Below are 27865 nucleotides of genomic sequence, written 5' to 3'. Positions count from 1 at the left end.
ATATATATTCAGACTAATACAACATCAGTGACAGTTGTTAGTAGTCATCTGTCACTTGCCCTAAGCATCCCTGCTTAGCTCATACATAGGAACAGAATACTTCTTCCAATCCCATGAAACTACTGCCTTATCAGGGCACTGAGCCTTTGGTCTCCTATTGGCAAGGTGCCTCCTCATTTATTCTCAGATTGGTTAAGAGTTTCAAGAGCTTGTTTCTTGAATGTGAACAAATTCACCTGTGTTAGGTGCCAGCATGATTGCCCCTTTTACTTCTTCCAAATATAACAGCTTTTGAACACTTAACTACAGTAGTCACTGTAATCATTCATACTTATGTTTAATAAAATGCCTTAACACAAGACCTTTCTTTTCCCAAGGCATTCCATTTAAAGATGAAGTAGAGTAACTATTTTTAGACAGTCCAAGGAAAATTTCAGGAATCACAAAATACATACAGCAGGTGTCCCTTAGTTATTCAATAATCATTTGAACACATACTATTGCCAAGTACATAGGAACCAAAAATCAGTTAGGCATGACTCCTCCTCCCAAGAAGCTCCAGAAAGAAAAATGTGAAACCAGAACTTCGTGGTATATTTTAATAATCATCATGATAGAGGTATCATAGAGGAATAATAAGGGAGAAAGAAGTATGCCTATGTAGTGCCAACTGTTCAGGAAGGAAGGAGCCAGGTGAGCCAGTTTTTTTTTTTTTTAAGAAAGCTTTTATTTAATGAATACAAATTTCATGGGTACAGCTTTAAGAATATAGAGGTTCTCCCCCCCAATACCCATCCTCCCATCTCTATTCCACCCCACCTCCTACTCCCTCGCTCATCCCTTTTTTTTTTTTTTTTTTTTTTTGACAGGCAGAGTGGACAGTGAGAGAGAGACAGAGAGAAAGGTCTTCCTTTGCCGTTGGTTCAGCCTCCAATGGCCGCCACGGCCGGCGCGCTGCGGCTGGTGCACTGCACTGATCCGAAGGCGGGAGCCAGGTGCTTCTCCTGGTCTCCCATGGGGTGCAGGTCCCAAGCACTAGGGCCATCCTCCACTGCCTTCACGGGCCATAGCAGAGAGCTGGCCTGGAAGAGGGGCAACTGGGACAGAATCTGGTGCCCCGACTGGGACTAGAACCCGGTGTGCCGGTGCCGCTAGGTGGAGGATTAGCCTAGTGAGCCATAGTGCCGGCCTCATCCCATTCTTAATTAAGATTCATTTTTAGTTAACTTTATATACAGAAGACGAACTCTATACTAAGTAAAGATTTCAACAATTTACACACACACAAAGTATAAAGTACTATTTGAGAACAAGTTTTACCATTAATTCTCATAGTACAACTCATTAAGGACAGAGGTTCTACATGGGAAGTATGTGCATAGTGACTCCTGTTGTTGATTTAACAATTAACACTCTTATTTTTGATGTCAGTGATCACCCGAGGCTCATGACAGGCGCTGCCAAGGCTGTGGAAGCCTTTGAGTCCACAAACTCTGTCAGTGTTTAGACAAGACCATAAGCAAAGTAGAAGTTCTCTCCTCCCTTCAGAGAAAAGTACATCCTTCTTTGAGGCTTCTTTTTTTCACTGGGGTCTAGTGAGCCAGATTTAAAGAAATGACTCATCAGATGGCTATGATGTAGAAGGGCAGTACAGAGAGAAGGAATGGCATGTACAGAATAGATGTGAAAGAATATTATAAAGTCTGTCAGTAGCATTGGTCTTTCTGTAATACAACCTTCTTGTGAGAGAATAGCAAGAAATATGCCTGAAAACATAGGTAAGGCAGCCTTCAGTTGATATGTAAGGGATTTGCCCTACATTCTAGAAGAAAAAGAATGAGATTAAATGTGCACTGTTTTTTAATCATACTGAGGGCAATGTAGAGAAAGGGAGAATGATACAGAATTGGAATATCATCACGCGAACCTCAGATATTGTTTGAGATTTTCCTAGAGGAATATGGTAGTAAACTTAATTGGGACTACATGTGTGGCATAAAAGAAATTGATTAAGTTCATAAAAGGCTATACTTCTGAATCCATAGGCAAAGCATGTTTGGTGTTATGGAAACAAATACAAATACTTGGACATAATGGTTCCACCTGAAATGAGGAGTTCAACTCATTATAGAATAATAAACAAATCACTTATCTTTCTTGGGATTTTGTAAAAGTCTTGAAATTATAATTAGTATATAAATCAGCACTATTAAATTCATGTAAAACCCTTACAGAAAGCACGCTAAAATGTGAATGATAGTTTTCAAAGCATATTTAATATGAAGGAAAAATATTTCCTTTAAGATAGTCATGGTCTTCATGTCACTCTGAATAATTTCCACATTGTAAAGCATAAAAGATGTAATTTGGTTCCTTTGAGAGTTACCTCATCATTTCAAAACCTTTAGTATTCACTGAATAAAACTGCCTTTATGCAAGCAATGTAATACAATTCATCTGACTTTTGTATTATAGGAAGTTTGATTTGACTGTCAGCCTATTGTTTTTCAAATAGAGTTTATTAAAATTAATGTATTTTCCAATAAAACAAACTTTCTTTATTCAAAATTTGAAACAGTTTGTTTCTCATATGACAAGAGTGCTAAAGATTTTGGGTGCTGAAATCCATGATTTAAAATGATGCTGAAACCTCACTATGATATACAGACAAGTATGACTTTTAGAATAAGGATGCAAAATGTGATTACGATAAGAACACCACCTTTCACCTTGTCATGGACAAGATTATAACTTGGGCTTCAAAGTGCTCTGCATAATTGTTCTTGAAAATAAAGAATGCTTTTGAAGGATAAACACCAAAGGCACGCTTTAAATACATTTTCCTTATTGCACTAACCAGGATCATCTGCTTTCTTTTTTTTTTTTTAAATGGGATCAAACTTGTCACTATAACTTAAAATATATTTAAATAGAATTGTAGTAGTAATTTTTAATGGATTACATTTCTTCCTGTTTTTAAATGTACACATCAGCATGCCTACAAAACTTACATTTCTGTTATGTTCCTTCTAGATTTATTCCTCACAACATTGTCTGGCTCTAATAACTTCCAGTTTGAGATATGGGAAAATTTGGTAAGAAATCTTTCCTTTGAAGCATTTTTAAATGATGGCTTTCCATAAAAGCACACAATTTTAGAAAATAAAGTCAAAGTAATCACTTGGTTGGTTGGTTTCAACAATAAACAGAACAACTTTAAGAACCTTTGGCTGCATTGCTGCATTCAAACTGCTGAATATTGCTGAAGGAAATGATTCATGCAGCAGCAGCTCCTCTGCAGGTTTTTAGGCCTGACTGCCAATTAAACCAATCAGTCTGCCCTAACGCACATGTTAACAGGACCCCTGCTAGTCTGTCAGCTGTTGGGAGAGGTTACTGTCATTTAATTTGTCAGCATGATGGTTTATGAAGAAAACCCTTTCTAAAAGGCTTCATTTTTCCTCTGCCTTGAGGCATACTTTTAGAAATAAAAACAACAGACACTAAAGTTACTGCCAAGTTGACTAGGATTTAGAACAAGTCTTCCCCAATAGGTTTTTTCATTGTGATTTAGGAGTACAAGATTCCCAAACTGATATCATGATTTTATTTTATTTTATTTATACTGTGATATAGATTATAAGAAAGATTAAATTTTGAAGTTGAATTTTAGGTTGCTCAGTAAAGGACAGGATTTGAGACATGTCAAATGGCAACCGCTATCATGTTCCTCATTTGGAAAGCTTCCTCATATGAAAATGTTTAAGATTTCTGCTCAGGGCCTGGCATTTTGGCATTATAGGTGAAGCCACAACCTGCCACTACATGGGCACCAATTCCCATCCTGGCTATTCCACTTCCTATACAGATCCCTGCTAATATGCTTGGGAAAGTAGAGAAGATGGCCTAAGTCCCTGGGTACCTGCACTCACTTGGGAGACCCGGATGAAGCTCCTGGCTCCTGAAGTCATTTGAGAAGTGAACTAGTGCATGAAAAATCTCTCTGTCTCTCCCTCTCCCTCTCTCTAATTCTTCTAATTCTCTCTAATTCATAAATAAGAATGGGGGGGGGGGGGGGGGACTGGTGGTACAGTGGGTTAAGCCACCATCTGCAACACCAGAATCCCATATGGGCTCCAGTTTGTGTCCTAGCTGCTCCACTTCAATCCGGCTCCCTGCTAATGTGCCTGGGAAAGCAGCAGAAGATGGCCCAGGTGCTTGGGCCCCTGAAGCCAGGTGGGAGACCCAGATGAAGCTCCTACCTCCTGGCATTGGCCTGGCCCAGCCCTGGCCATAGCAGACACTTGGAAGTGAACCAGCAGATAGAAGATCTCCCTCTGTCTCTCCTTTTCTCTGTAATTTTGACTTTCAAATAAATAAAGAAATCCTAAAAAAAATAAATAAATAAATAAAAGATCTCTGCTTCATAGAATATTTGTGAAGAGTAAATGAAACAACATATGTAACATGCCTGGCATGATGTAGACAGTTACCAAACTTCAGCTTTAAATCTCTTGATTCCCCATCTGTTTACTCCTGATTGTCTTTTTTTCAATCCAACTTACACCTGTAGTGTTTCATCAATGTTACTAAATGCTGAAGAAAAGTAAGCAGATATGAAAAATGTAAAGCATAAACTTGTGGAAGAAAACTCTTTGTCAGCCATTGTCTTACAGCATGGATTGGGGCATGACTCAGTTTCTTCAAGGAAGAAAATTAAGATGAGGAGGGGCTTTTTCTTAGACAAGATCAGAGCTTAGAACTACTTCTAAGCTAATCAATTTGATCTTTTTTTCTTTGAGATGAAGAAAACTAAGACATCTAAATCAAGACATCTTTTTTAATATACTATTTTAAAAATAATTTTTTTCTAATGATAGAAACATGATTATTATATCTTTATGATGCTTGATTAAAGATGGCCATTCTTACCTTGATTGTATCTCGAGTTAGAAAATGAGATATGCAGGGGTTGGTGTTGTGGCATAGCAGGTAAAGCTGCTGCCTGCCATGCCGGTCCATATGGACCCCGCTTCAAGACCTGGCTGCTCCAGTTCCAATCCGGCTCTCTTCTGTGACCTGGGAAAGCAGAAGATTGCCCAAGTCCATGGGCCCCTCCCATGTGAGAGACCTGGAAGAAGCTCTAGGCTCCTGGCACTGGATTGGCCCAGCTGCAGCCACTGTGGCCAGTTGGAGAGTGAACCATCAGATGGAAAACCTCTCTCTCTGGCTCTATAACTCTGCCTTTCAAATAAATAATAAATCTTTTTTAAAAAAAAAAAAAGAAAGAAAGAAAATGAGAGATGTGTTGATTAACTTACTTGACTGTGCAGAAGGGTACTTATTACAAATAAGTAGAATGTGCATCCAAAGTTACAAAACAATCTGTAAATTTTATTGTATTATATTTTGGAAGACAGAGATAGAGAGAGGTTGTCCATCTGCTGGTTCACTCCCCGAATGCCCAGTCTGGGCCAGGCCAAAGCTGAGACCCCAGACATCAATCCCAGACTCCTATGTGGGTATCAGGGACCCAGACACTTGAGCTATCACATGCTGCCTTACAAGGTGAGCATTAGCCGGAAGTTGAAATTAGAAGTAAAGCAGGGTCAAATCCAGGGACTTAGATGAGGGATACAGGTTTCCTAAGCAGCATCTTAACCAGTGTTTCAAACACCTAACTCAAGCATTTTTTTAAGTATAAGTTGTTCTCTCAGCCTAGTCTGATGTAAAGACAATCAATACAGTGAAGCAACTCAATAGGAATAAAGAAAAATCTATTTTCTTTCTTCTTTCCTAGATTTTAATAGGAATCTGTCTTCCCAGTAAAACTGTTGTGTTTAGAGAAAATTATTTGATGGACAATGAGGACTAAGGGTTACTCTTACTTTATAAAGCAGCTGGATCCAGTGAGTAACCATTAAGGCAAAAATTACTAAGACACTTGTCAAAGATGATAAGGCAGATTTTACTCAAGGGGACTCTGTAATGAGGTTTTACAATAGGGAAGAGAGTTAGACCTGGACTCCTAAATAGGAAAATCTTGATACTCAAGGAACAGGGTTGGTGTCAGTGCATGGGAAATTACTAATAAAAGGGTAATTCTGTGCTAAATTGACCTAACAAAATGCTTGCTGAACGCAGGCCAGAATTAGTGGATATTAACTGGGATATTATGTGGGATAAGGAATTTGGGTAGATATTGAGAGTGAAAAATTCTTGCCAGCCTTACAGGATTCTTGCTAAAACTGAACTCTACAAGGAAAGAAATAATTATCTCAAAGTTGGTTGTAATCAAGCAAAGATTTCAGAAGAACCTAATAAAAATTTAGTCAGAGAAAATGTTGTATGTTTACAATAAGTAAGTCATTAGTACAAATCAAGGAGAATGTAAGTTAAACGTTAATTGAGATAAAGCACGGTTTTTATAAAATGATTATATTCAGTGATTGGGTATTTACAGTGAGACATTAATTGATCAAAAATAATACAAAAGCTATAAAACTATATTAGATATTAAAAGTACAAAAGCTAAAACAAGTCTTTGCAGAAGATCAGATGTAGACAGGGTCTTATGGTAGTGCACTGGGAGATAGAGTTTATGGGCCAGGAAGAGGCCTGAGATGTAAGTAGAAGTGGCTCTGGCTGGTATGATGAGAAGTATAAATCTCACGCTACAGGAGAATGACAGAGCAGTTGCTTCCATCTGATATGACCAGAATTATTGTGAAGACTTCAAGAAAGACATGGCATTTGAAGTAGCTAGTCCAGATTTGCAGGATTTTAGTGATTATAAATGAGAAAGGAAGAGGATGGAAAGAAAACAGTGGCTGATTAGAGCCAGAACATGAAAGGAATGTTAAAAGATAAAATTAGAAAAATTGGTTTAGACAAGATCAGCAAAGGCCTTAACTTATAAGCTAATTTGATTATTTAAAAATTCATTGAGAAGACATTAAATCTGATTAGAGTTTTCATGACTCAACAGTTAATCTGGCTTCTGCATATCAGATAGGTTGATGTAAAACATCTGGGGGTGTAGAGATAACCTGCCAGAATTTACAGTAACTGGGAAAAGAGGTGAATGTCTAAAGGAGTAAAATGAGGATCACCATTAATGCAACAGTAACTTGTGTTTTCTTCTGGTGACCTGGAACAGAAATAGAAAAAACAGATGTATCTTATTTGGCGGCAGGAAATAATATTTTAGAATAGAGGCATGTCAAGGAAGTAGCTCAAAATGCAGGCCTAGCACTGAAAGAAGAGAGTAAGTAAGTGTCGTGAATGAAAAGAGTTATCAAGAATGGCAAAGCTAGACACCCTTGGCCACCCTTTACTCAGAATTTTTAACCTTGATAATATCACCATTTTGGCCAGTTAATTCTTTATGTAGGAGACCTTTCCTGTGCATTGTAGATTATATAGAAATAGCCCTGGCATCTACTAAGTAGTTAATAGTAACTGCCCACAACTGTGACAATCAGAAATGTCTGCAGTCAATGCCAAATGATCCCTGAGTAATGAAATTGCCCCAGTGTAGAACTACTACTCTACCAGAGTAAAGGTAAGCTCACACAGTTGTCACATATTGCTTCCTGGTGATTTCTTAACAGTGTTAATATGGCAACGTTGACATTAAATGTAAAAAATACATCAGTACTTATTCATGAAAGGATACTTGCTACAACATAGCAGTTGTGGTTGGAATTCAAGCAAAAAACACCAGAAATCACTGCTTCTTGGGTGATAGCAGAAGTAGTGGCATTTACTACTGCTATTCCTACTACAAATGTAGTAGTGTTAACTAAATATGTACTATGTGGTAGGCACTATACCAAGTACTTTATGTGAGCTATCTTAGTAACCTTCACAAAATGCATTTTTAGAGATAAGTCAACTGATCCTTTTTTTTTTTTTTTTTTTTTAACAGGCAGAGTGGACAGTGAGAGAGAGAGACAGAGAGAAAGGTCTTCCTTTGCCGTTGGTTCACCCTCCAATGGCCGCCATGGCCGGCGCGCTGCGGCCAGCGCACCGCGCTGATCCGAAGGCAGGAGCCAGGTACTTATCCTGGTCTCCCATGGAGTGCAGGGCCCAAGCACTTGGCCCATCCTCCACTGCACTCCCTGGCCACAGCAGAGAGCTGGCCTGGAAGAGGGGCAACCGGGACAGAATCCGGTGCCCCGACCGGGACTAGAACCCGGTGTGCCGGTGCCACAAGGCGGAGGATTAGCCTAGTGAGCCGCGGCGCAGGCTTTTTTTTTTTTTTTTTTTTGACAGGCAGAGTTAGAGAAAGAGACAGAGAGAAAGGTCTTCCTTTTCTGTTGGTTTACCCCCCAAATGGCTGCTATGGCCGGCTCGCTGCACCGATCCCAACCCAGGAGCCAGGCGCCTCCCCCTGGTCTCCCATGTGAGTGCAGGGCCCAATCACTTGGGCCATCCTCCACTGCACTCCCGGGCCACAGCAGAGAACTAGACTGGAAGAGGGGCAACCGGGACAGAATCCAACACCCCGACCGGGACTAGAACCTGGGGGTGCCAGTGCCACAGGTGGAGGATTAGCCAAGTGAGCCCCAGCGCTGGCCAACTGATCCTTAAAGAAAAAACAAGTTAGGCCTCAAGGCTACAAACAGTGGAACTGGTAGTTGAACTAAGAGATCTGTCCCTAAAATTTCTACTCTTGAGTCATTGCTCAAGAAATCAATAGCCAAATCAGTGAAAGAAAAGATAAAGACAGCTGCAACTAGAGAGCTGACCCAACCTTGAACCTAAGGGAAGCAGTACAGGCAGTAAGAGCACCACAGGAAAGAATGGCATAGATAGATAGGCATTGTGACACAGTGAGTTAAGCCACCATGTGGGCCTGCATCCCATAGCAGAGTGTCAGTTCAGGCCCATACTACTACCCTTCCAATACAGCTTCCTGCTGATGTGCCTGAGAAGGCAGCAAATGATAAACCCAGTGCTTGGATTCTTGCCTCACATGTAGGTGACCCAGATGGAATTCCAAGCTCTGGGCTTCAGCCTGGCCCAGAACTGGCTGTTGGAGACACTTGGGGAGTAAACCAACAGGTAGAAGATCCCTCCTTCTCTCTCACTTTCACCCTTTCTTGTCACTCTGCATTTCAAATAAAACAAATCTTTAAAAAATAAATAAATAAAAGGCTAGGACACATATTGGAGTCCATGAGTCAGTTAAAAAAAAAAAATTAAAAATACCTTTGACAGTAGGTGCCAGATACTACACTTACTACTTTTTCCAAAGCACTTTCTTATCTGTCATTACATTTAATCCTCTCCGAACTCTGAAAGTAAATAGTACCTTTATACCATCAACAGTTGAAAAACCAAAACCCAGAGTAGTATGGTTGTCTCCAAGTGGCACAACTTCCAAAGATAGCAGGACTAGAACCCACTCATCTGTCTCCTAGTCTAGTATTCTTTTAAACATCATATTCAGAGTGGGAAAGAATAATAATCACGTTTGTCTTCCTAAGTTAAATAACTGCATAGCAGCTTCATCTCTGAAAACAAGTGTAGTCGTGTTCCACTTCAAAATGTGTTATCTAGGGGTTGGTGTTGTGGCATAGTCTATTAGCCCACCACTTGGGTGCCTGCATCCCATAATGGGGTACCTGATTCCCAGCTACTCAGCTTTTCTGATCTAACTTTGCTAATGTGTATCCTGGAAGTCAGCAGATGATAGCCAAGTCTTGAGTCCCTGCCACTTGTGTGGGAAACCTGGATAAGACTTACAGGCTCCTGGATTTAGCCTGGCCAAGCGGTGGCTGTTTTAAAGGCATTTGGAAAGTGAACCAGTATCGAGAAGATTTCTCCCTCCATGTCTCTTCTGTTGTTCTGCCTGTCAACTAAGCAAAAATAAAATAAATACATTTTAAAATCTTAATCTAATGACAGTGATAACATTGATGCAGTTTATTAAATCATTTTTATCAAGTAATATGTAAATGATACTAATCTGAAGGAAATTAAGTAATATAGATTTGTATTGCCAAGTGGAATGAAAAACAAGGAGTAATAATGTTGGAATATATATCTAAATAAAACATTGTCATGGCCTGGAGCTCTTCCAAGTCTCCGATATGGATGCAAGGGCCCAAGGACTTGGGCCATCTTCCACAGCGTCCCCAGGCCATAGCTGGGAGCTAGGTCAGAAGTGGAGCAGCCAGGACTCGAACCAGGGTCCATATGGATGCTGGCATGGCAGTGGCAGCTTTAACCTGTAAGCCATAGTGCCAGCCCCTACAGTGTGTATTGATGGGAGGAATTATGAGGGCATATCTAAAAACATTGCTAGATGTCCTTACCATATTTCACAGACCTTTAGTAAAGTAATTCATTCATTTGACTCAGTATATTTGATATCAGCTGTATCTCATGTGAGGCTGCTGTATCTTGAGAGATCTTTCCATTCATTTAAGAAACATTGTGTCCACTCTATAATGGTGCAATCTTTCTTAAGTGTAAAGGCATATAACAGTTGAGTCAGAAATTTGACAACTTTGATACATCTCTTAAGCAATTTCAGGTTTCAGGTAGGACTAGAGGGGAACCCTGAGGTTTAATACCCTTATGTAGATAAGATTTCTATAGAAAAATCACTTGAAAAGTACATAAAATACTTTAATAATGTTGGGTTGGAAAATTGTCTTTTGCAAAACAAATCTTATTTATGGTCCTTATGTATTTGGTTTTGGGGCTTTTGTAGTAGTGCCTTTGTCTACAAGATGATTTCTTCAGGAACTTATTTACAGATCAGTATCTTTAGAAGAATAATAAAGAAAAGACTAGTCTGAAAGTTTATTATAAAGTGTATGGGAATCAGAGTCAGTATATCAAACAGTGAATACGTTAGTGATAAGAGAGCTCCCTATAAAACTGAGATCTCAACATTCCAGATTCACTATGTGATTTGCTTTTTCATGCATTGCAACCTAAAATTATAGAAAGAAAAGGCAACAATTTAAAGAAATGCTTGCTATTTTTGGAAGTCAGATGTATGCTGTTTGATTCTGGGCAGAATAAACATAATAAAGAGTCTCATGGGTTCTCTTTTCCAATTTGAGCTACTTACTTCTACTTAGCATTTGGCAACTATTGTGATATTTTGCTATGCTTCAGGGGTGAGTGATAATGAATTGATCCTTTAAAGATCAATAGAATTCTCTCATTTGAATATCTTTTTCTAATTATCCCCAATAGATTTTTTTCTTCAAACCTTTAAAACATAATGTCTTTGCTACCTACTTATACCACTTATTCTGTTACCTTAAAATATTCATTCTTTCTAACTTATATTCTGTCTTCCAACTGGACTGGAAATTTTTTGAAGGCAAAAACTTGTTTTTATTATATCTTCAAAGCCTTCCATAGTACTCAGAAGTAGAAGACACTCATTTTGTCGAAAATTATGATGATGACTTGATAATGATGTTATACCAGAATTGACAGCAAGGAAGACACTCCAAATTCATGTATTCTTTTTCAACTCACAGTAGTTTTTTGTTTCTTAATAAAAGTAAAACTAAAAATAGAAATTAATTTTGGTGCATTATTACAAAAGCCTTAAATTATTTCTTTCCTTGCTTCATTTAAAATACGTTATTTTACACTTGGTATCGAGTGGGTTATGATGGAATAATTCACAATATTCTGCCTTTCACAGGGTGGAAACTTCTCTGTCAGTAATGTGTTTGGAAAACCTCAAAATATGCTCGTGGTTGGACAGTCAGCTTTTGCAGACTTTGGTAAGACGGTTTTTAACCTTTCAAGTTCCTCTCTTCCTGACCTTGTCAGGAAATGACTTCAGTGTATTCAGAACTAACTGGAGATTTAAAAAATACCTATTCTAGTATTATGTGTGGCTTGGGATCAACTCCATACCAAAATGAGGAATTTATGGCATGTATGTTTAAAAAATATAACTAAATCCAATTTGCAGGTATAAGATCCAAAACAAGAAGTCCAGTGAGGCTTTCTAGAGAATACCAAATAATGATTATTGTGAATTTTTCATGTGGTAGTTGAATATCTCTTTATCTCAAATGCTTGGAACCAAAAATGTTTCAGATTTCACATTTTTGTTTTGTTTTAGAATATTTTCATAGGCATATGACATAAATCGTAGGGATACAATGTAGGTCTAAACACAAAATTTAATTTATGTTTCATATGTAAGTACACATTCTACACGTAATCTGAAGGGTGTTTTATACAGTATTGTGAGTACACCTATGTTTTGACTATCACATGAGGTCAGGTATGGAATTTTCCATTTGTGGCATCATATCAGCAACTCAGACAGTTTTATCTTTTGGAACATTTTAGGTTTTTGGATTAGGGATGCTCACCTTTATATATCAAAAGGATGGAACATACAGAATTGAAGGAATTAATCTGACCACTTGAAACAGCTATTCGAAACTTGATCATGAACAGTCATTCTTGAGGGGTGAAAGTTCGGCACAACAGTTAAGCTGCCATTTGGGATGCTCCTATCCTGTATCAGTGTGCCTGGGTTCAAATCACAGCTCCATTCCTGATTCAAGTTTCCTGCTAATGTGTACCCTTGAGGGCAGCAAATAGTGGCTCAGATACTTGGATTCCTGTCACCCACTTGCCAGACCCAGATTGAGTTACATCATCTTGGTGTCGGCCTGATCCAGACCTGGCTGTTGCAGGTATTTAGGCAGTGAAACAACAGGTTGGAAATAGCTCTCGTTCTGTCTCTGCCCTTCAAATAAATAAAATTTTAAAATATATTATGTTATTTATATCTTAATTCTAAACAACCGTGACATCTGTAATGAATTCCCCCAAAAAGGACATGTGTATTCCTATTTTCCATAAGATTTTTTTTTAGTTTATTTATTTAAAAGGTAATTACAGAGAGAGATCTTCCATCCACTGATTCACTCCCTAAGTGTCAGCAATGGCTGAGGCTGGGCCAAGCTGAAATCAGTAGCCAGAAGTTTCATCTGGGTCTCCATATGGGTGCAGGGGCCCAAGCACTTGTGCCATCTTCCACTGCTTTCCCAGGTGTATCAGCTGGGAGCTGGATTGGAAGTTGAGCAGCCAGGGCTGGACCTGTCACTGATATGGGTTGCCAGCATTGCAGGTGGAAGTTTGCACCACAATGCCAGGCCATTTCCATAAGATTCTACACAGCTGCCTGTTCATATTTGTTAGTAACTCCTAAAACATTCATGGCTCTTTTTACCATTTGTCAGAGGTATTGTTAAAAGGATTTTTATTTCAAATGAGAGCATAGTCTAGATGACCAACACATAAATAAGTCCAAAGCTCATTTCCCTCCTGCTGGTCCTTTTTGTGGACAAACACCTCAACCTGTGTTCATTGAAGGTTTTGTAGATGAGATGTCAGTCATGGTGTTCATAGACCGTTTTCTCATTTATAAATTGGAAATGACATAATATCTACCTCACAAGGCTGTTTCGAAAAACGCTATAAAAGTAAGGCACGGTGTTGGGCTTAAAACAGTAGCAGGGGGGCCAGCGCCGTGGCTCACTTGGTTAATCCTCCGCCTGTGGTGCCAGCATCCCATATGGGCACCAGGTTCTAGTCCTGGTTGCTCCTCTTCCAGTCCAGCTCTCTGCTGTATCCCAGGAGTGCAGCGGAGGATGGCCCAAGTGCTTGGGCCCTGCACCTGCATGGGAGACCAGGAGAAGCACCTGGCTCCTGGCTCCGGATCAGCACAGCACCGGCCGTAGCGGCTATTTGGGGAGTGAACCCACAGAGGGAAGACCTTTCTCTCTGTCTATCTCACTGTCTATAACTCTACCTGTCAAATAAATTTAAAAAAAAAAAAAAACAGTAGCAGAAATGTTGAGGTAAATCTTTGCTAGACTTGCTTTCTGTGTCACAGCTGCTCTTCACTCAGGTGACTGAAGCAGCAGTGGCTCCTATTACAGCTAAGGAAGTTTCATGGTGGTCTAAGGTGGACATTTCAACATGAATCTCTGTGTTGCACTGTATTTTATTTTTCTCACATTGAACACTACTTTACTTTTTAGTAAATTTCAATGCCTGGTTTACAATTTTTAATAAAATGAGTAAACTGATGGAACAAAAATATTTTTAAAATTTTCTGATTGAATTGGTTTTCTGGATTAATAATAGATCCTTTTGGCAGCCTCTCTTTAGGGAAAATATATATATACATGTATTATATAATTCTTATGAAGTTCCAAATCTCCCTGACCTCCTTACCACCTGATTAAGACCCTCCTAGGGCCAGCTGGATAAGCCATTGCCTATGACACCAGCATTCAGTATGAGCACTGGTTCAAGTCCCATCTGCTCTGCTTCTGATCCAGCTCCCAGCTAATTGGGCCTGGGAAAGCAGCAGAAGGGTACCTAAGTATTTGGGCTCCTACCACTCACATGGGAGACCTGGATGGAATCCCAGGCTCCTGGCTTCTCTCTGGCCTAACCCTAGCCATTGTAACCATTTGGGGAGTGAACCAGTAGATGGAAGATTGCCCCTTCTCTCTCTAACTCTGCCTTTCAAATAAATAAATAACTCCTTTAAAAAATACAAATTAACTCTGCCTTTCAAATAAACGCTTTAAAAAAATATGTATAAAAACCAACTGGGGCCCATATTGTGGAACAGCAGATTACACAACTGTCTGTGATGGAGGCATCCCATATCATGGGGCCAGTTCGAGTCCCAGCTGCTCCAATTCTGATCTAGCTTCCTGCTAATGTACCTGGTAAGGCAGTGGAGAATGTCCTAAGTGCTTGGGCCCCTGCCACTGAGGTGGGAGACCTGGATAGAGTTCCTCACTTTTGACTTCAGCCACAACTGGCTGTTGAGGTCATTTGGGAAGTGAACCAGTGGATGGGAGATATCTCTGTCTCTCTGTCTCTTGCTCGCTCGCTCTCTCTGTGGCTCTGCCTTTCAAATGAACCTTTGGAAAAAAAAAAACCTTCCAATTAAAGTCATGTGTTTATAGGATAAAATGCTTTGTTTTTTTAAAAAATTGATAGTTTTACTGAATTTTTTTAATTTACCATTTATACCATTTATATATTGGTATTTTTTTAAATATTTATTTATTTATTTCAAAATCAGAGTTACACAGAGAGATGAGAGGCAGAGAGAGAGCAAGAGAGAGAGAGAGAGAGGTCTTCCATCCATTGGTTCACTCCCCACCTGGCCACAACAGCCAGAGCTGCACTGATCTGAAGCCAGGAGCCAGAAGTTTCTTCTGGATCTCCCACTTGGGTACAGGAGCCCAAGGACTTGGGCCATCTACTGCTTTCCCAGACCATAGCCAAGAGCTGGATCGGAAGTAGGGCAACCGGGACTTGAACCAGCACCCATATGGGATACCAGCACTGCAAGTGATGGCTTTACCCCCAATGCCACAGCACCAGCCCCTATATATTGATATTAAATGCAGTATATAATCAAATTAAGAAACAACCTTTTCTCCCTTGTTTTATTTATTATTTTTTAAAGATATATTTTATTACATTGAAAGGCAGAGTTACAGAGAGATAGAGGGAGATACAGAGACGGAGAGATCTTCCATCTGCTGGTATACTACCCAAATGGCCACAACAGCCAGGGCTGGGCCAGGCTGAAGCCAGGAGCTTTATTGGGGTCTCCCACTTGGGTACAGGAGCCCAAGGACTTGAGCCATCTTCCACTGCTTTCCCAGGTGTATTAGCAGGGTGCTAGATCAGAAGTGGAGCAGTCAGGACTTGAACCGGTGCCCTTAAGGAATGCTAGTGTTACAGGTGGCAATTTAACCCATCACACCACAATGCTGAACCCCTCCCCTGTATTTAATAACTTAAGGTAATTTTCCAGTAAACATAAAATATTTTTAATGTATCAGGAATCTTTTAATACATATCCCACAATACTTTATTGAAAGTCCATGTATTTTTAGTCTTTTCAAAAGAAACTTAATGAGTCCGAAAAAGCAGATAGCATTAAAAAGGTTATGAATATTAATATATCCAACATGCACACTTTCTTATGAAAAATATTCTTTTGAATACATCTCTGAATTGCATCCTGCCCTCTATTTTCCATCCCACCCACTTCTTTTGAACCAAGACAAGAGAAGTTATTGACAGCCAAGAAATAAACACAGTTTTAGAAAAATCACAGGCTTGAATAAATGATATAGGTGACATGGAAGAAGCCTATACAAAGAATGTATAAATAGCTCCCAGCCCACCTAAAATTTCCCTCAAGAAATAAAACTAACACTAGAAAGAAATATATTAAAATGATATCAGTGGTGGTGTTAAAGTAGGATAATGGATTCTCTTATTCCCTGTTGCCTAGATTTTCTGTGATGTGATTAAATTAAATTATTAATTTAATAATGAGAAAGTAAAATATAGAAAATAACCAAGAATGTGAACAAAGTGTATATTTATTACCCAGTAAAAATTTTTAATGAATTGTTTGAATTTTTGTCATAGAACTTCTAAGTTCATATGGAATGGATCCTACCTTCTGAGTTGTATGAACAGCTCCCTTAGAAAGGGCCATGTAGTTTCTTTCTTTTTTTTTTTTTTTAAGATTTATTTATTTATTCGAAAGAGTTACACGGAGAGAGAGAAGTCTTCCATCCGCTGCTTCATTCCCCAGTTGGCTGCAACGGCCGGAGCTGCACCAATCCAAAGTCAGGAGCTTCTTCCGGGTCTCTCACATGGATGCACGGGCCCAAGGACTTGGGCCATCTTCTACTGCTTTCCCAGGCCATAGCAGAGAGCTGGATCGGAAGTGGAGCAGCTGGGTCTCGAAACAGCGTCCATATGGGATGCCAGCTCTTCAGGCTAGGGCATTAACCTTCTGCACCACAGTGCTGCTGGGCCATGTAGTTTCACAGAATCTCTAACTCCTACAAATAGAATGAAGAAACTATACCTCTATCATACATAAAATATTGTGGTAAATACAAATAGGAAAGCAGAGATTTTAAAGATAAAATCCTTTAATTTAAGAAATCTACGCTAGTTGAGAAAGAAGACAAATGTTTAAAAATAAATAAGAGAATCAACAGCAGAGTCCAGTCTGTATTTCCATGTTAATTTTGAAGTTAATGCCATAGAAAAGGTGTCGGCTAAGCCGTGAGGATACAAATCATTCTAGATTGAGAAGGAGTAGGAAAGCCTCTTAAAAGAGGTAGGAGTTCTGTACTGGACTTCAAAACTGAAAATGTGGAGATATGAAAACAGTTTGGTTAATGACCAGTGAATAAACCACTTTTTTGTGAATATAGTGAATATTTTGTGAATATAGTGTTTCTGTAAAAATACACAAACACACAAATAAACTATGAACACATTGCTTTACCAAATTAATAATAGGGGAACCAATGGTGATTTCATTCTGTAGAATGATTGGAATGCAATAGAATAGTTTTTGACAACTCTTTGTTAATACCTTTCTTATTAGCTTCAGAAAGTAAAGTTAAAAGTAAACTTCAGAAAGTAAAGCAAATCTTCTGATCTGTTTGCTTTGTTTCTTGGGCACAAAATAGGAGTTCAAGGGAAGATTAGAATCTGTGAGTTTGCTGAGATTTTTATATCAGAAGAGAGAGAGAGATCTAAGTAGTTTTAATATGCTGCCTTTTCTAGGAATGGAAACCGATCAGGAAATATGTCAGGGCATGAGGTGGTGAGTGTTGGAGAGCTACGACTACATCAATAAATGGAGGGTTAGCCGGCGCCGCGGCTCAACAGGCTAATCCTCCGCCTTGCGGCGCCAGCACACCGGGTTCTAGTCCCGGTCGGGGCACCGATCCTGTCCCGGTTGCCCCTCTTCCAGGCCAGCTCTCTGCTGTGGCTAGGGAGTGCAGTGGAGGATGGCCCAAGTCCTTGGGTCCTGCACCCCATGGGAGACCAGGAGAAGCACCTGGCTCCTGCCATCGGAACAGCGCGGTGCGCCGGCCGCAGCGCGCCGGCTGCGGCGGCCATTGGAGGGTGAACCCACGGCAAAAGGAAGACCTTTCTCTCTGTGTCTCTCTCTCTCACTGTCCACTCTGCCTGTCAAAAAAATAAATAAATAAATAAATAAATGGAGGATTAGGCGTGAGAAACCTTGTAAAGAAAGAATCAATAAATTTTTTTATTCGTTTGACACTAGAGAGTGTAAAAAAGGAAATAAAATTAAAAATTGTCTCTGAGTGCCTTAAAGAATGATGGTTTTATTCATAGAGGTAGATGTATCAGAAGAGAAAGCTGAATTAAGTAGTAAGAGTCATCACACTACTCATGCTGGTAAGACAACTGAGCAGATATATTTAACAGACTTAAGCTGAGAAGTAAAACAAAGCAGGTTTTTTAAAAAAAAGATTTATTTGTTTATTTGAAAGTCAGAGTTACACAGAAAGAGGAGAGGCAGAGAGAGAGAGAGGTCTTCCATCCTCTGGTTCACTCCCTAATTGGCCACAACAGCCAGAACTGTGCTGATCCGAAACCAGGAGCCAGGAGCTTCTTCTGGGTTTCCCACAAGTACTTCTTGGGCCATCTTCTACTGCTTTCCCAGGCCAAAGCAGAGAGCTGGATCGGAAGTGGAGCAGCCGGGTCTGGAACCGGCGCCCATATGGGGTGCCGGCACTTCAGGTCAGAGTATTAACCCGCTGTGCCACAGCACCAGCCCCAGCAAAGCAGGTTTGACATCATCCAAGTGCTAAGATGTTAAGACCTAATTGAGTGCTCTGAGGAAGAAAGTATAAAGTACAGGTTGAAGAGGGAGACAGATGAGTAATAAGAGGTGGTCAGAAACAACTAAATGGTACTTCCAGGTGATACAAAAAGGATGACCAAGAAACGGACTTTGGATTTACAGCTTAGCAGAGCATCAGTGGCCCCAAAATTTCCATATCCTGAGCTCTCATAGCAGTTTCTGATCATAGAAAACACCCAATAAATAGTAATTACTGCTGTGTAGTATCAGATGAAGTGCTGGGCCCTAACATTATGCTTGGAAGATCTGCAACCATAAATGCCTCCAATAGTTAAGCAGTCACTAAGGAGGTGCATCCTCTAGAAGACATGTTTTGTATCTTGCCTTCTACAGCACCCTTATTTTAAACTGTATGTTAGCTAAGAGTTTTAAATTACTGAATTTCTATAAATAAGGTGATATCTCTTTTTAAAATTATATAGGACCAAAAAATTGATAGAAATAAAACATGAGTTTTCTATCAGAAAAAGATACATAAAACCAGATAACATGTATTAACTTTGTATATAATACAAGAAATCAATAAAAAGCTACAAAACTGAGGGATAGACAGAAAACTTAAACAGAATGTTCACATTTTCTATAAACTGAAACATTATAACTCTCAAAAGATATACATTTATAAAACCAAATTGGATGCAGAATTACCACAAAGAGACTGTATTTTTTTTAATCTTTTATTTAATGAATATAAATTTCCAAAGTACAGCTTATGGATTACAATGGCTTCCCCCCCCCCATAACTTCCCTCCCACCCGCAACCCTCCCCTTTCCCGCTCTCTCTCCCCTTCCATTCACATCAAGATTCATTTTCAATTCTCTTTATATACAGAAAATCAGTTGAGAATATATAAAGTAAAGATTTCAACAGTTTGCCCTCACATAGCAACACAAAGTGAAAAATACTGTTGGAGTACCAGTTATAGCATTAAATCACAGTGTACAGCACATTAAGGACAGAGATCCTACATGATATTTTTTTTAAAAAATTGATTAATTTTCTATGTAATTTCCAATTTAACACCAAGTTTTGTTTTTCCATTTTCAATTATCTTTATATACAGGAGATCGATTCAGTATATACTAAGTAGAGATTTCATCAGTTTGCACCCACACAGAAACACAAAGTGTAAAAATACTGTTTCAGTACTAGCTATAGCATTACTTCACATTGGACAACCCATTAAGGACAGATCCCACATGGGACATAAGTACACAGTGACTCTTGATGTTGATTTAACAATTTAACACTCTTGTTTATGGCAACTCATGACTAGAGCCTAGGGAGATTACTGACGCCATAAACAAGAGTTTTAAATTGTTAAATCAACTGTATTTTTTTAAAAGATTTGTTTTACTTACAAAATAAAAAATTATTTACTAAATAAATAAAATAAATTTGAAAGGCAGAGTTCAGAGAAAGAGAGGAAGAGACACCAAAAGAAAAATCTTTCATCTGCTGATTCCCTCACCAAATGACTGCAACGGCTAGGGCTGGGCCAGACCGAAGCCAGGAGCCAGGAGCTTCTTCCAGGTCTCCTGCATGGGTGCAGAGACCCAAGGAATTGAGCCATCTTTAGCTGCTCCCCGGGTGCTTTAGTAGGGATCTGGATTGGAAGTGGAGCTACTAGGACTGGACCCAGCGACCATACCGGATGCCTATATTGCAGGCAGTGGCTTTACCTGCTAATCCACAGCACAGCCCCTCGCCCCATACTTTATTTTTCAAGTGAATGAACAATACTGAGCATGATGATGAAGCCTCAGAATCATCAATCAAGTTTCCTAGATAATTCTATAATAAAAGAACTAATGAAAGTGGAATACTCTGTCATTCATTTTATTAACATCTTGGAAAATACTGAACAGCTTGGATATTGTGCCATTGATGTTAACACCGAACCTGACTCAATTGAATATTCCCAGTGCCTAGCACAGTATATAATCATTGATGCTTATTAAAATGTGGAAGAAAGGCAGGGAAACTCCACAATAAATTACTTTATGAAGTCTTTATAATACTTGGTAAAATCTCAGATACTAATGCTGCATTAACCGTGATAGAGCTGAAATACTTAGTTCAAAATAACATTTATGGCAATTATGCTCCCTTTGCTTTATGATTAAGTATATTTCTGATAAATTAAGATTATTTCTTATTAGTGCATGATGTGGAAATAAAAGTAAGTCAGAGGAAACATGTATAAAATTTATACCTAGCCTGAATATTAATTGGTAATTGAATGTTTATATTTTCTCTTACAAGATAATTTTAAAAGTCAAATACCTTCAAATAGACAGGTGATAATATTATAAAAGAGACCATTGTTCCGAGTGTTATACTTTTGGGGTTTGGTCTTATTACATGAGACATTTAAAGTTGCCTTTTACTGCAAAGTCTTTAAGTTAATATTATACTTTGTGTATTTGTTATATTTGAAAATAGAATGCCCTTTTGTTAAATAGCCTCCTCATTTTTTTCACTGAAAAGAGAGCACTGAACTTCAATTGAGAATCATCAGTAAAACAGAAGAGTGTTTGATGTTTCAGATATGCCCTCTTAAATGTGCTTAATTGTACCATTTTCATCACCAGTCATAATTTATTAAGTAAATACAAATATGTAGAACAGGAACAAATGAGACATAGGTTCTGGATTCAAGGAACTTGAAATATAATACTCTGATTTTCTTTGAATGCATTATACTTGTATAAAGTCATTTCAATGCAATCAAATAGCCAGTTTACTCTTTAAAACTGAGTGACTGTTTTTATTCCATTTAATTTCCTTCCTGATTTGTAATGGCATGAGTATTTGGCCTAGCAGTTGACATTCCTATCCCATATTAGGAGTGCCTGGGTTCAATACCCGCCTCTGATTTTTGATTCCAGCTTCCTGCTAATGCAGACTCTGGGAGGCAGACACAATGGCTCAAGTAATTGGGTCCCTGCCACCTATGCAGAAGACCTGGATTGAGTTCCCAGCTCCTGGCTTCAACTCTAGCCAGGGACCATCGCATGCATTTGGAGAGTGAACTAGCAGATGGGAGACTTTTCTGTTCCTTTCTTCCATTCCCCTCCCCCTACCTTGCTCTCTGTCACTCAAATAAATTAAAAAAAAATTTTTTTTTTTACTGCCTTCATTTGGACTGGCTCTGTTCTAGGTGTTCGCTATGTAGCCATGAGTGAAGTATAAGGAACCTTGCTCTCATGAAGATTACATTCTATTGTGGGAAGAAAGATAAAATGAAGTAAAATGAAAAGGGATTTTTAGAAAGTGGTAAGAACTTTAGGAAATAAAATAAGGGGCTGTAATAGTAGGTGAGGATGTCTATTTTAGGTAGCTGGTTGGAGGTTGCCTTTGACTTAAGACTTGAATGAAGTTACAGGGGGTCTTGGAGTGAGTGCTCTGTGCAGAGGAAACACTTAAGTGAAGCAAAAATAAGCCTGGTATTAATGAACAAGAAAAATGTTGTTCCTTGGCAAGGTCTTTTATGGCTTTACAGACCAACGTGTGGAGTTTGAGTTTTATTCTAAGTGCAATTGACGGCTTCAAGAACTTTAACTAAGAAAACAGGCAATTAAACAGGAAAAGCTTAGGATGACTTGGACTTGGGAGATCACCAGGAAATGGAGGGAAGTGATTTTATTTAGGATATGTTGAAGAGAGTTGACAGGGCATACTGATGAGTTACATGTTGGAGGGGAAAAAAGAAAAGAAAAATCAAAGATAACAGCTGTCTGTATGGTTGTTTCATTCGGTGAGATGCAGAAGGAGTAGGATGAGGAGCTTTCACATTCTCTTAACTAACAGTTCTGTATTGGACATTTTAAATGAGATGTCTGTTACTCCAGACACCAAAACAAGATACAAGCTCTTGAGGACACAGTCTGATAGAGCCTTATCCTTGTTCAATCTGAGCAAATGAAGGAGCACATGTCCAGAGCACCCCGTCTTCTCCCTAAGCCTGCAAGTGTCACTGTACTGCAGCCACGCTGGCCTCCATGATGTTCTTCAAGCAGTCTCTCTTGAGAGCCCTTGTTTATCCCACTGCATGGGATTCTCCTCCCAGACAGTCCTCATACCTCCCTCAGCATCTTTTGGTTTTGCTAAAATGTCATTTTTATGTTGGAGGTCTTCCCTGACCACTGCACTTAAAGTGGCAAACCCTACCCCTCGGGACTCCTTACCTCCTTTGCCTCTTCATTTGCTTCCATAGCCAGTCACCCTCTGATATGGCATGCTGCCTCACCAGTATATATTCCAGTGGTTTATTTTGTTCACTGTTATGTATCCCTCAAGCCTATGGCAGTGCCTCCTGCATTATAAACACCAAATGAATTGCTTGGAATGAATTATTTAACTAAATGAAAAGATATTCTAATTAACTAATTGGTTTTTAAGAATGGAGCCCAATTTAGGATGCATCTTATATACTTTCAACCATAATCCTAAACCAAAGCTTCCAAATGTCGTCCGCAAGACTAATGAGGCATTATCACTTTTGCTTATATTGATTAAAGAAAAGTGATTGAACTAAGAATTGTTCTGAATCTCTGAAATAGATAGGTGCTGATTTCATGGAAGACATCTAAATGTTATCTGGAGCCTCTAAATTATAGTATGTGGTCTTCTTATTTCCCTTTGGTTAATTGCTGACTTCCAACCAGTGGATAACACGTTGTATTATCTTTAGTGGCTTTTGTAATTTAGCACCTAAATGGACAACTTCATAATATCCTTTTGGTATCTTTGTAGCTGCAGTGTTGTTTTCACATCATCAAAGTCAAAGTTGCCAGTTTCACTAATTCTCCCTCTAGCCTACAGGATCTCCCCCGCTCCCCACCACCCCAGTGTGCCTTGTCACTATCCCACCAAAGAAAATACCATTTTTGTCTTTTTTAGTGAAGCTCTTTTTTTAGTGACTTTTTAGTGAAACAATTTTTTGTGCCATAAAGCATCTAAAGTGATGTTTTTAGAGTATTCTTCCAGGTTTACAGTAATCTTTCAAACAAATAAGTCCATTACTATTATTATTATATCATTACTACATTGCATATTATAATATGCATTACTATTAGTACAGTTCATTATTATTTGCTTTCATTCCATATCATTGTAACAGGTGCAGTGCACTGGTCATCATAGCAAAGTGATTACTTCCTGAGTTTCCACTTTGTAGCAGAGATTTGTGGAGGGTATCTTTCCTGGTGAGTCAGGGATGCCAGATCTGGCAGTGACAAATATTTTGAATGCATTTTGATTGGAAATGGTAATTTATATGAAAATTATAAAATTCATACTTCAGAGTCTTGATTTTTATACATACTCAACATTAAAACATGTTAGCCTGTTTTTTTTTTTCCTTAAGATTTATTTATTTATTTGAAAGGCTGAATTACAGAGATGCAGAAGCAGAGAGAGAGAGAGAAAGTCTTCCATCTGCTGATTCACTCCCCAAATAGCCCCAATGGCCAGAGCTTGGCTAATACAAAGCCAAGATCCAGGAATTTCTTTCAGATCTCCCACACAAGTGCAGGGGCCCAAGCACTTGGGCCATTGTCTACTGCTTTCCCAGGCCATAGCTGAGAGCTGGATCAGAAGTGGAACAGCTGAAATTACCACAGGTGCCCATGTGGGATGTCAGAACTGCAGACAGCAACCTCTCCCAGTATGCCATAGCACCGGCCCCAGCCTGTTTCTCCTAAGGTATTCAAATATGACAAAACCCTGGACTCTATGTCCCTCAAGACTTGATGGGCTATATATGATAAATTCTTGCCTTTCCAGGTAAGATTTGTTTTTCCATAAACTATACCTTTCTCATACTGCGGTCTTAGAACTGTGCTATGTGCTTAATTTTTTATGATGCTTTATTAGTTTGAATATATAATTTTTCCTTTCAGTAGTAAAGCACTTAAAAATTCTATAGGTTAATGTTATATTTTATATTATTACATTGTTAAGTTAGAATTTAGTAAATGATATAATTTTTTGTTTAAAGATTTATTTATTTGAAAAAGTTACAGAGAGAGGTAGAGACAGGGAGAGAGGTCTTCCATCTGCTGGTTCACTCCCTAGATGGCTGCAATGGCCCAAGCTGTGCTGATCTGAAGCCAGGAGCCAGGAAGTTCTTCCATGTCTCCCATGTGGATGCAGGGGCCCAAGGACTTGGGCCATCTTCTACTGCTTTCCCAGGCCATAACAGAGAGCTTGATCGGAAGAGGAGCAGCCGGGACTCAAACTGGTGCCCATATGGGATGCCGTTGCTTCAGGCCAGGGCTTTAATCTGCTGCACCACAGCGCCGGCCCCAGTAAATGATATTTATTTAATACTTTCCAGAATAATCCACAACTTAACTGTAACATATGTTACTCTTAGGTTTACCCTAATTGATAGAATGAACCTATGATAAGGGGAACAATCTAGAATACTGCCCTGTGAACTTCATCAAGTACTTTTCTTCATTACTTGATTGCCATGGATCTATAAAAATAATTGTTGCAGAAACCTTGCCTATTCTTAGAAATTATAGAAACATACCTATTCCCTGAGGGGAAGCCCCTGCTCTCAGAGCAGAATAGAAGCTTCAGCATGTTATAGAAGAGCTAGTGCCTCCTCTTTTCTAAATATTCCCTCCTATTTTAAAGAGCGCCAGGTTCCATTTTAACATAATTCTCTATCATCTGCAGCTCTACATTTTCATTCTGTGTAAATGCCCTGTTCATTGATAAGGAAAAATCACTAGTGTGCTTCTTTGATGTAGGTAGCTACACAGCTCCTCTGTGTGCATTTTTTTTTTAAGATTGATTCATTTATTTAAAAATCAGAGTTACACATAGAGAGGAGAGGCAGAGAGAGAGAGAGAGAGGTGTCTTCCATCCTTTGGTTCACTCCCCAATTGGCCGCAATGGCCGGAGCTGCACCGATCCAAAGCCATGAGCTTCCCCCGGGTCTCCCACACGAGTGCAGGAGCCCAAGGACTTGGGCCATGTTCCACTGCTTTCTCAGGCCATAGCAGAGAGCTGGATCAGAAGTGGAGCAGCTGGGTCTTGAACCGGTGCCCATTTGAGATGCCAGCGCTTCAGGACAGGATGTTAACCCACTGTGCCACAGTGCCGGCCTCTCCTCTGTGTTTAACTTTCACCAACTAAAGGATTGAGTGATTGATTGGATAGATGGATGGATGGGTGGGTGGGTAGATAGATAGATAGTAGATGATGAATGGATAGTAGATGAATGGATGGAAGTGCCCTTTACTACTTTCCTCTTGTGCAGAGTAACCCATTCCCTTAGCAATTCTTACAAAGCAATCCCATTTTCCTGTTTCCTTGCACAGGAGCAAGACAGTTCCCTTTAATTTTCTTTTACATCTAAAGACATGTGGAAATTATCTGTATCACTACCCCTACCTATCATCACAGAACCCCCTGTAACTTATGTATTCTTAGTTTAATCAAGAAAACAGCGGCTGTGTCTCACAAGCTGTGTTCTTAAAAACTATGCATGCCTTCTGCTTTGGTTCTTAAAATATATAACCTTCTTCGCTGAACTGTTTCTCTATACTGTGTCAATTGTTTTAAACCAAGTACTATTTTGACAGTTAATTTTTTTGATTCTGTTCCTGTATTTGCTCATGACTTTTCTATAGTTATTTAGAATTTTTATACTATCTGACCATTCTCCAAAGTCATTGATCTCAAAAATATTATTATGTCTGAAATTCTAGGATTTCTACTTTATGGGTTCCAGAAAGTCAAAGAGGTGATTTGGTATAAAATTCATTGAACATTGATTTATTTTATCTTTTCAGAATACCTCTTTATCATAAAGCACATTATTGTCTATAGTCCCTACTGTATTGCAAAAGGACACCACAAAATCCTCTTCCATCTAACTATAATCTAGTACTCAACAATCAGTCTTTCCCCATTTATTCCCCCATTCTATATTCTCCAGCCTCTGGTAACCACCGTTATACTATTAACGTTTATGCTTCTATGTATAAGTGAGATCATCTTGTCCTTACCTTTCTATGTTTGACTAATTTCTTTGTTTTATTCATTTTTTTTTTTATTTTTTAGCCAGAGTTAGATAGAGAGAGAGAGAGTTATAGACAGTGAGAGACAGAGAGAAAGGTGTTTCTTCCGTTGGTTCACTCTCCAAATGGCCGCTACGGCTGGAGCTGCGCCGATCCGAAGCCAGGAGCCGGGTACTTCCTCCCGGTCTCCCATGCGGGTACAAGGACCCAAGCACTTGGGCTATCCTCTGTTGCCCTTCCGGGCCACAGCAGAAAGCTAGACTGGAAGAGGAGCAACCGGGACTAGTACCCAGCACCCCAACCGGGACTAGAACCCGGGGTGCCGGCGCCACAGGCAGAGGATTAGACAAGTGAGTCATGGCGCTGGCCTCTATGTTTGACTAATTTCACTTAACATAATGACCTCCAATTTTATCTGTGTTGGTGCAGATGACAATATCTCACAGTTTTTATGGCTAAATAGTATTCCATTGTGTGAATATAAACATTTTCATTATCCATTCATCAATTGATAAAGATTCAGATTATTTCCATTTCTGAGCTATTATAAATAATACTGCAATAAATATGGAAATATAGGTATCTCCATGACAGAGATATTTCATTTCCCTTGTATAGAAACCCAGGGGAGGTATTGTTAGGTTAGATGGTAGTTACATTTGTAATTTTTTGAGGAACCTCAATATTGTTTTCCACCTTGTTTGTACTAATTCACATTCCCACCAAGGGTTTATCTTCATATGTCATCAATGCTTGTTTGCTTTTGTCTATTTTATAATATTCAAGATGAGTGGAATGAGGTGATAGCTCATTGTGGTTTTGACTTGCATTTCCCTGATGATTAGTGATGCTGAATATATTTTCATATACCTGGTGGTCATTAGTATGCCTGCCTTTGAGAAATGTCTGTTTATATCTACAGATTAAATTCTTTAGGGATTTTTTTTTTGTTATTGAGTTGTTTGAATTCTTTATATGTTCCAATTATTAACACTAGAGCAGATATTTAATTTGCAGATTTTTTTCCCATTCTGTAGGTTATCTCTTCATTCTGTTGATTGTTTC

The 27865-nt window shown here is 39.1% G+C and overlaps 1 protein-coding gene across 1 annotated transcript in view; it reads left to right on the top strand.

Annotated features, from left to right (window-relative positions):
- The window catches only part of ITFG1 (integrin alpha FG-GAP repeat containing 1), a 267258-nt gene that overhangs the window by 94570 nt on the left and 144823 nt on the right, over positions 1-27865 (top strand). Inside the window, exons 7-8 of the mRNA XM_062177430.1 lie at positions 3034-3095; positions 11684-11765. Of these exons, the coding sequence (XP_062033414.1) occupies positions 3034-3095; positions 11684-11765 (144 nt within the window). The remainder of the gene's footprint in view (positions 1-3033; positions 3096-11683; positions 11766-27865) is intronic.

This window comes from Lepus europaeus, chromosome 19 (genome assembly GCF_033115175.1).
Source record: "Lepus europaeus isolate LE1 chromosome 19, mLepTim1.pri, whole genome shotgun sequence".
NCBI lineage: Eukaryota > Metazoa > Chordata > Mammalia > Lagomorpha > Leporidae > Lepus > Lepus europaeus.
Note: the sequence above shows the minus strand (reverse complement) of the source record. Positions and strands in the feature narration are given on the sequence as shown.